The following is a 10,342-nucleotide window of genomic DNA, read 5'->3' as shown; positions in this document are numbered from 1 at the left end:
CAAGAGGTAGAGAAATATGAATTTATAGATACATGAAAATAGCTTTCACATTCCTCCCCCAATACAAACAAAAAGGAAAGTGGAAATCTGCAGAGTAATGCAGTCCCTGGGAAGGACCCAAGTCTGTAGGTCAGTGTAACCCATCTTTTGACTTAAGGTAAGAGAAATGAAAATGATCAAGACAGAGGATAAATGAACTCTGCCCCAAGAGTGCCTTCTCCAAGCTAAGCAACTCCAGTCTCCCTTCCTGCCTTCTGGTCAGTGCTGCTGAATCCATTCCTTCTCAGGAAATTTCTGCAGCAAGAAATGTCACCTTTTATCTTTTTTAGGTTGGAAATGGGGAAGGAAAGCCACTAATCACATCCTATTTTGTACCATCCCAATATGCCATCCTACTCTGTGTAATCTATTTATTGTAGATATTGCATTTCCTCATTTTCTAAACTAAAAGGCAACATTTAAAAAAGATAGTCTAGAAATATTTTCACAAAAATCTTCATTAGAATGCACCAGCCAACACTCACCTCTGTCTGAACCATTCCATGTCTTTGTAGTCTCATGCAGCGCACTAAATCAGAGATGTCAAACTGCCAAAGGAAACAGAATCTGTGTGTTATATAAAAAGGATAACTGAATTTGAACCCCAAAGATTCACTATGGAGTGACACATAGATTTCTATACACCAATCTCCTTCCCCCTCCAGCAGTCTTGAGAAACTGTTCTGGACAAAATTAAGTTGGTGAATTGACTTTGCCATCATTTGATAATTTTATTTATGACCTTTCTAAGAATCAGGAAAGTTATTCTATTCAAAAATCCCCAAGAGAAATTCTCTTCCCTCCGAAATTTGACTAATATCTAATATCTCCATTAAAAAAAAAGCAAACTATTTTTCCTACATTTTGCTGCTCAGAATAAAATTCCTGATCCTTTTATTTTCCCAAGGGAGAAACAGACTATTTCATTTTGTCCTACTGAAATTATCACGAGAGTGTGATGAACAAGACAGAACTGTTTTTAGCAAATTCTTCAAGAGGTAATGATTTTAATTACATATTATGTATTTACATACTAAGACATTCTAACATTTTAAGTATGATTTATACTAATTCAGGTTTTAAGTAAGATTACTCTTATTAGCTTTGTTTATTTAGTAATCATTTTAAAAACTGGGAGTAATTGCTTAGAGATAGACTATTTAGCATCAATTTGCATAACAAAGTACATATTTCCCACTCATAGGTAACAATAACAAAAAAAAGGACATAGGCTTTTTCATTTCAGAGATATACTTTCTTTTGCGTGTTGTCACTATTTCTGTCCCTGAAAGTATGATAATGACAAAGACTGTCTTACCCAAATCTAAAGACTATATAGAGTAGAACGCGATGCTGAAGGAGGGGCTTTGAATGCATGGTTTAAAAAAACAAGTAAAATAAATATAACTTTGAAGTATTATTTCTTACTGATTATGGCCTGTGCAGTTTTGAACATTTACTAAAATACGATTCTATGTAGTAAGAAAACTGTCTTTTATACAAACTGGTAAATAAAAAAAATTCCGAGTACTCACTTCAAGATCTTGACTGATTAATCCTAGAACCACATCTATGCATATCAGGGTCCCTGAACGTCCGATGCCAGCGCTGCAGTGTGTGATGATTGGGCCCGATCTATGAACGTGTCTCATGTAAGAGATAAAAGTGAGCAAGTCGTCCGGCTGAGAAGGTGTGTCATGGTCTGGCCAGGCAGTGAAATTCAGATGAGAGATAGATCGCACTTCTCCTGTCTGAAATTGTACAACAGAATAAGTAGATAAAGGCATGCTATGTGGTTTACATATAATTCTTATTATTTTGTCCTTTTAAATTTTGACTTGGCCACTGGATCAGGTCCAAGGACAAATGAAAGACAAAAAGACTCCATCAAACAACAACTGAGGGCCTTTATCAAGTAGGTTACTAGATACCTCCCCCCTTTTGAAATAAATTTATTTATTTATTTATTTTTGGCTGCGTTGGGTCTTCGTTGCTGCACATGGGCTTTCTCTAGTTGCAGCAAGGGGAGGCTACTCTTCATTGTGGTGCACAGGCTTCTCATTGTGGTGACTTCTCTTGTTGCAGAGCACGGCTCTAGGCGTGCGCGCTACAGTAGTTGTGGCACATAGGCTCAGTAGTTGTGGCTTGTGGGCTCCAGAGCGCAGGCTCAGTAGTTGTGGCGCATGGGCTTAGATGCTCTGCAGCATGTGGGATCTTCCTGGACCAGGGCTCGAACCTGTGTCCGCTACATTGGCAGGCAGATTCTTAACCACTGCACCACCAAGGAAGTCCCCAATCCACACTTTAAATATTGGTAAAAACTACTTTTTGCAAACCCTAAAAGCAAATCATGTTTTGATATGAAAAGCAACTTTTTTTTAATGATCCCATTTCAAATTCACCTCAGATAAAAGCCTCGGTCATTGCAGTGACTTAAAATCCCTACATGATCTGTCAGGGCTACCTCTCAGAACTAACCTCTTCTTCCTGGCTACTTCGTTCCAGCCATAGAGAGCACAGTTCTTTAAAAACACTAGGCACAGTTTAGTGTCAGGGCCTTTACACTTGCTCTTTCTCACTGAAATGCTTCCCTCCCCCCAGACAGCCCTGTGATGATGTTTTTCTTACAGCATCTTCATACCTGTATTCTCATTAGAAAGTGAGGTCCATGAGGTCAGGGATTTCCTTTTCTTTGTGTTGTTAACTTCTGAATCCCTAGATTCCATAACAGGGCCTAAGCTCTATAAACATGTGTTGATTATATAAACAAATCACATAAGGAATACTGAACAACTGTGCCAGCAAAAGTAGTGGGTAGGCTGGTATAAATGAATTAGGAGGTATAATCTTTAATTCTTTGTAAAATCACAAAACAAAAACCATGAAAGAAATTCTCAGGCTATGTTTACATGCCACCCATAAAATGCTTTGTTTCTATAAAAGTAAAAATTACTTTGTTTCTTTAACAAAGTTAAAACTCCAATAGGAAACACATTACTCATACCGAGCTTGTATTACTGGGCAGAGGAAAGAAATACAGCGAGGGGGTGTGTAGGTGAGGAAACAGTAGCAGCTTTACCTAAGGTATACCCACGTATCTAATTCAAGCTATATTTATGCTACAACTGTTCCTATATTCCTATATTACCAAATATGTTGTCTTTATGGGGGAATATTTGCTACTTAGAGGTTTTTTTTTTTCTTTCCTCTCTGTGGCTCGCAGGCTCTAGAGCACAGGCTCAGCAGTTGCGGCACACAGGCTTAGCTGCTCCATGCATGTGGCATCTTCCCAGAGCAGGGATCGAACCCGTGTCCCCTGTGTTGGCAGGTGGATTCCCAACCACTGTGCCACCAGGGAAGTCCTAGAGGTTTTTAAAAAATAGTTTTATTGATTTTACTTAAAGGTTTGACCTTAAAAAATGTGTTTCCAGCACACAGCTTCTGAGCCATTCTGTACTATCAAAAAGCAAAGGATGATGGTTGATCACCATCCTGTAAAAGTCCTGTATTCTCATTATCATTTTAATACAATACACACTGGAGGAAACTATTTGGCAGAATTCATGAAGAGGGTCACATTTAAGCTTAGATTAGATTAACGAAAATAGATGTAATTAGTTCCACTGAAATGGGACTCAAGAAGTCACTGGCTTTTATTCAGAAATACATTGATACAATCATGGAAAGATTTAACCCACATACCTGAATGTCTTCTAGGGTCATGGCCCTTACTACAAAGCCCTTCAGCTGCTGCACTCTCACAAGAGCCAGTCGAAGCCTGTCGCTGACCATGGTCGTTTTACCTAGGGCATTAGGCCAATAGCGCTGGCATTTGATTTTTTCCCCTTCTACTTCTTGGGTCATCATGGCTATCACAGTGGATTTTTGTTCCCAAATCATCTGCCAGAAATCTCCAACGGTTGTAGGGAGAGGTCCTTGGCAGGCAATGTAGACAAATTCTTCTCTCCCCACTGGTATCTTAATGAAGCTGGCGTTGATATAACCACCTTCGTCTCCAAGAGGCACTCTTGTAGCATCATCTGTGAATTTCCAACCACAAAACAGAGCCATTTATATCATGCATTTTTAAACAAGAGCCTTATAGACAAGGTGAGTCAAAGATCATTAGAATTTCCTTATAACCATAGATGAAATCACAAAAACATTTTAATAAAGGCATGTTTTCCAACTGTAGTACAGTCAAATCATTTTGCACATTTCCCTCATGTTACAAGTATATTTAAGATGTTAACTCAGTGAGTTTGGGAAAAAATTAGATATTGTTCACATAGATTTGGTTAAAAAAATAAAAATTAATAATAAACTTATAAATTACAAATTTATAAATTTAAAACTTCCTAAGATGAAGAGAAACACAACTTTGCTGCTTCTCCATTGTTATTTTAGTAATGATGACAATAGTGAATTTAATATGAATGAAAATTCCAAAAATTATTTCATAAAACAAAAATTAGTATTACAGTGAAACTATTAAAGCACTTATTACAAACACAATTGGTACAATTAATTCTTGCTTATCTAATTAAATTAATTCTTTTAAATTAGCAGCCAAAATAATAAACTAACAAAATAAATAAAAAGGTAGCTCACTTTATTCTCCAGGCAGTGTAATTTCATATAGTCAAAATATAAATTTTCAAACCAGGCTGCCCCAGTAAAAAGTATATATAAGCCATCTCATCCAAGAGAATTAATTTGTATATACTTATACATTAGAGGTCATTTCTATCTCAAATATTTATAAATTTAACTGGCTATTTCTGTGACTACCAAATTATCACATTTAGTAAAAACTCTCAAAATCCTCCATCAATTGTCTTTCTGTTACTTGACTTCTCTCTCTTGATCCATGGAAACAAATCTACTCATTTATGGCTTATCTCATTCTGGCCATTTCTTTTGCCTGAAATGATTACCATCTACTTTATGTCAAACCATGATCTATTCCATTTAAAAAATCCTGTCTATGATTTAATTCTTAAAGGAAGTTTTCCAAAATGAATTCTGTGTCTTCCACCTTGATTAAAAAAATTCAATGGTATTATTATCTATTGCATGATTTGTCACTATTGGTTCTGTTATTTATCTTTGAATTTATGACTTCCTGGCAAAGATAAGGTCGGTATGTCATATCATGTAACCCAACATGATAATATATGTAAATGTGGCTCCTGATTACTATAAGAAGCTACTAGATGTTAATATTTTAGCTATATACATATATTCATATATATATCTTCTTAAAAATTACATGTTGATTGGTGAAATGGGTGAAACATGGGTAAAAAGAATTGCTATTTTTTCCCTCCTGTTATCTGAAACAGTTCAAAGTACAATGCAATTTGGTAGTCGCATGGTGGCCGCATGCCCGTATACAGCTGTTATGTACCATAGACATTTCTCTAAACTTAAAATGGAATAAACAGATTTGACTGTGACACATGGACTAAGAAATTGCTTATCCAGAAGCCAATTCCTATTTTTAAAAACACTTTTAAAAACTCAACACACAGATAATTTTAAAAGAATTCACGTTGTATATATAAATTTATGTTACTAATGTAAATCTCTGAATATGTGTGTGTGTGCACGCACACCTATGTGAGAGATAAGGTAAACCAGCACATAAGTTTTAAATCAGTTTAAATTATGTTAAATATGCATTTGAGTTGAAGCCAAATTGGAACTTACAGGGAAGTATATTTTTATATCGGTTCTTCTTTCTGTTTTCCTTAGTCTGTCCAATTAGACACTGATCCAAAGGTTTTAATTCTTGAAGATTCTGTAAGCAAAAATGGAAATAAAATTAAATTTGTTGAGATAAACAGTAAATCAGTAATGACTGCAAATGCTTTAAATGTGCAGGGTGCAAAACGGACTATTGATCAGGGCAAACTCTGAGTGTTAAGAAACAGATATGTCCTGTCAAGACAAATAAGCCTAAAACCCCAATACTAATTCAATATACCAGTTTTTGAAATATATTGTTGCAAATATGTTTAACACGTTGTACTCAAGTAACTTTGTGAGGCAGCACTTTGTATCTTAATTTAAATTTCGGTTTAAAGATATCTATAATGCGTTCTAGAAAAAACACAATTTATGAAAACAATTTTGGCTTAAAGTAATGAGCTGGAGCAGAATTTCTTGCAATAGTGTCTTCTGGGTCACAGAATATTCCATGTGGTAGAGTTGGGGTTAGATAGTTCTAAATTCTAAAGTCAACTCTTTCTCACTTTTCATTCACTAATTAATCCATCCATCCATCCATCCATCCAAGTCAACCAATATACACTGAAAATGCCTCCTATATTCAAGGCACTGTAGTAGGTGCTGGGAATACACTAGAGAGAAAGAAGATATGATTTGGGCTCTCCTGGAGATTACAGCCTACTGGGAGAAACAGGCAGTAAAGAAGTAAACAAACAAATACTGTGATATATGCTTTGAAAACATTAACAAGCTGCTGTGATACAGAAAAATAAACATCTGCTTTATAAAGGGTTGTGATGGAAGGTCTCTGAGATGGTAGCATTGAAACATAAAACTTTAAAGAAGTCGTCACTTCTGCAAAATGGAGAAAGAGTATACCTTAACTACTGTGAACCTGTTTCCAAATCCACGCAATGGGATTTGAATATTTTGAGCATTATGTACAAAGCATCTAGCACACTGCAGAAGCTCTCACTAGAAGTTAGCTCCTTAGTCAGGGGCTACAAAAAGCTCAGGAAGTGGGCAAGTAAGCAGATAGTTTGAAGGGGACCGGCAAGGTAGACCCCCAAAGCACAGTGGTGCTGCACGATTCTTTGGCCTAGTGGTAAGTAACGGATGGGGCCAGCAAGACCACAGGAGCAAGGCCTCTGAATCATTGCTGCTTTGAACTGGGGGGCACATTCTTGGAGTTCTATTAAATTAAAAACTGTCGCTAAAGATGAACCACATCTATAGCATATTAATTATGAAGTTTAGTGGACAGCTGAAATTGATACTTGACTTTTAAAAAAAACTCTTTAGCCTTACATATGAGGATAATCTTCAGAGAGATTTACCAAGCTCTGAAGTGGCTAAAGAGATCCTTTTAAATCAATACTATTAGGATCCTAATTAGAAAAATTAATTTACTGCTAGAAATGACAAGATGGTGCTTTTACAGTTGGAAGTTATAATAAATTAATAGACATTTTCAAAATTCTCAAAATTTCTCCTAACCTTGCACAAAACTGTTCAAGAAAGAGAACCACTGTCAGAAGCTCCTTACCTCCAGCTCCTTAGATGGAATTCCTTGATCTAGTAAACCCCGCAACACTCGAATGACTGATTTCAACTTGGTACCAGTGTATTTACCAGAGGGAAGCACTTTGACGATGGGGAGTGTGGTGAGCTCCTCATCTGTCAGAAAAGGAAGACCTAACAAGGACATGGCAGTTAATTAAAAAAACAGAAAATTCCCCCCAGAATTGATTCAGCCAATAAGAGAACTAATTTTAGCCTGTTCTCACCTCATCTATTTTTACAAAAGTGAGAGTCTTTGAATTAATAAGGCAACAGAACTAATAGGCAGATAACTCAATCAACAAAGGAAAATTCTGGCCATAGCAAGATCCTTGTATCCAACTTTTAAGGGAACACCTCACTGACTGTTCAGAGTTAAGGCTCTTGGCTGTCAATTACTTATAGCTTCTAAAGGAGTTTAAATTGTTTCTTTTTGCTTCTCTGGACTCAAATGGCACTGTTAAGTTGATGAAAATGTCTTTAGTCCTGTTTTTACTTTGCATTTAAATTAGCCTCCCAGCACATGGAGAAAAGATGAAGGAAGATGCTTCAGAAATTCCTTACAAGGGAACACTGCACTAGAAACACTGATTTCTCCCCTCTCTACCCATGTTGGTACTCAGTGCCACTATCTCTGTCATTTGATAGTTTTCTCCATGCAAATGAAATCCTAAGGGTCTTTTGGAGTTTATCAAACAAGTGGTAGCAATGTCTAAGAGGAGATGTGTGTCTGATTTAGTACCTGCTCTATCTATGGAAAGTGCTGATAACAGAAGGCAACTGTTATCCTGGAAAAAAGCAGGAGAGACTTCTTGCTATAGTCTGCACAAGTGTAGCTTTAATTACATCAATCAGTTGATAAATGCGTTTTGATGATGCAGCTACTATGTAGGCAACAGTAATTCCAGGCACTATGGGGGATCTCGAGAAGCTTAACGTCTGGGGTGAAGACTAGTTGTGAATACAAAATTCAATCATATGAAGTAACTGTAAACTTTTACAGAGCTGAGTGTGAATTCAACAGCTGCTCAGAGGCTGGAGAGATGAACCTGGGCTACAGGATTTGAGCATTTCCATTGACACCAGCAATCTACCTAAATCAAAAAGTGTTAATGCAACTTCTTTAATATCTTTCAATGACTTCAAATTACAAAACCTTGTTCTTTCATTGCATGAGTATAACATTTCCTTATATGAAAAAAGACAAATGAAACGCTGGATAGAACTTCATTTCTCTACTGGTTCAATATAAAACGAGAGAGGCAGTAATAGTGAGCACAGACCAACTGACTCTTGCTCTTAAAAATTTTCCTATCTTTGAGCTATTCTTCCTACTTTACTATAAATAAAATGTACTTCCCGACTTCTTATTCCAAGATGGCAAAATTGTGACTTTCTGTTTCTATTTAAAGTATTTATACATCTATTGACATGTTTTACTCCAAGCTACTGAGAATTTTAGCTTAAATATTGATGTTTGTCTATGTGATTTAACTTTATGTACAGAACCTAATAATGCAGACATATGGTGAAATAACATATCTATGTATTCTGAAAACTGTAATTTTCAAACACTTATTTTTTCTGCCTACTGTTTTTGATTCAAAAAGTTGCTAATAAATTTCTTGCCTTTATTGGAATCTTGGTGGTTTGTCGTTTCTATTGGCAATTCATCACTTCCCCATGTTATTTCATCATCAGTCTTCTTTTCTTCTGACTTTTGAATTAAGCTATGACAACAAAACACATTTATAATATTTTCTTCAGTTCTGTCTCCAAAATAAATTTAAATATTATGCCCTTGAACCACATATTTCCATTACAATTATTATGGTATTTAAAAAATAGATTATCTTATTAAAAAACCCTCAAATCTACAATTCCTAAAATTTATTGGTAGATGTAAATTAAAGTGAGGTACAGAATTGTTTAATATAGTTTAAATTTTGTCCTCAAATAAATCCCAAGTCTTTGCAACTTAGACTGAAGGAGTCCTCTTGGGGATGGAGAAGGTGCTGGTTTGTTTCCACCCTTCCATGTGGATGAATGATAACAACTGTGTAAGTAAAATGATTCTTTATTTAATTACAGAAGTCCCAACTGATGGACATCAGTCTTTCACTACAACAGGAGGCTAAAAGGACACTCCTGTACCTGGACGCTCACTTAAGGTCATAAAACTCAGTACAAGTTCTCATTATTCTAGGGATGCACAGCAGATGCCGCCTCCCTGGTAAGGTGAATGGCTAGAAAAGAGAAACTAGGTAGAAGAATAATGTTTAGTCATAGATGATATGAAAAAGGATAACACAAAGGCCTGAATACACTTTTTAACTTTCTGATACTCAGGGGAACAAAGCAGAGTACATTTTGTCTGATGACATTATTATACACCATTAAGGCAGGACATGCACTAATGCTCCCCAAACATCGTTTAACAGGACAGGAATTATGCTGCGTTTATGGTGGATGCTTTCCTCTGCTCCACCTAATTGTACATCACAATTAACACGTAATATGCAAGTTCTGCATCCATGAGGTCTTTTCGGTCTTCTATCAAGTATACACTTTGTTTAGAAGGATATGTTTTGGAGATCCTGCCATAAGGATACTCCTTTCTTGTTCTTTTGAACAGCTGCTTAGTATTTCATTGTATGAGTACACCCTACTTTATTTTGTGTCTATTATGGTTTTTTACTACTATGAACACTGTTGCAATGAATATTCTTATAAAGGTTTTTGCATACATATGGTAGTGCGATCCATTCTTAGAAATAAAATTGCTAGGTTGAAGGGAATGTACCACAGTTCTTTGAAGCTATGATACCTATCATTGTAAGATACATTATCATTTTGTTTACATTAAGAAAAATAATATCAATGACTATAATTTTATGACCCTTCATGATTTCAGAAGAGTTAAAATTTTTAAAAAGTGTTTCCAAGAATCAGTAACATGTTAATAAAATCTATATGTTAATAGTGTTCTCAATTGCCACCCGAAGAATTT

At 35.8% G+C, this 10,342-nt stretch overlaps 1 protein-coding gene across 8 annotated transcripts in view; it reads right to left on the bottom strand.

Annotated features, from left to right (window-relative positions):
- The window catches only part of PTPN13 (protein tyrosine phosphatase non-receptor type 13), a 204,806-nt gene that overhangs the window by 2,437 nt on the left and 192,027 nt on the right, over positions 1 to 10,342 (bottom strand). For all 8 annotated transcript variants that reach the window (XM_057727746.1, XM_057727748.1, XM_057727750.1 and 5 more), the window contains 6 exons: positions 8,962 to 9,062; positions 7,319 to 7,467; positions 5,752 to 5,842; positions 3,742 to 4,079; positions 1,575 to 1,790; positions 525 to 587 (listed from right to left, as the gene is read on the bottom strand). In XM_057727746.1, the coding sequence (XP_057583729.1) occupies positions 525 to 587; positions 1,575 to 1,790; positions 3,742 to 4,079; positions 5,752 to 5,842; positions 7,319 to 7,467; positions 8,962 to 9,062 (958 nt within the window). The remainder of the gene's footprint in view (positions 1 to 524; positions 588 to 1,574; positions 1,791 to 3,741; positions 4,080 to 5,751; positions 5,843 to 7,318; positions 7,468 to 8,961; positions 9,063 to 10,342) is intronic.

The sequence above is a fragment of the Hippopotamus amphibius genome, chromosome 3, assembly GCF_030028045.1.
Source record: "Hippopotamus amphibius kiboko isolate mHipAmp2 chromosome 3, mHipAmp2.hap2, whole genome shotgun sequence".
Taxonomy (NCBI): domain Eukaryota; kingdom Metazoa; phylum Chordata; class Mammalia; order Artiodactyla; family Hippopotamidae; genus Hippopotamus; species Hippopotamus amphibius.
Note: the sequence above shows the minus strand (reverse complement) of the source record. Positions and strands in the feature narration are given on the sequence as shown.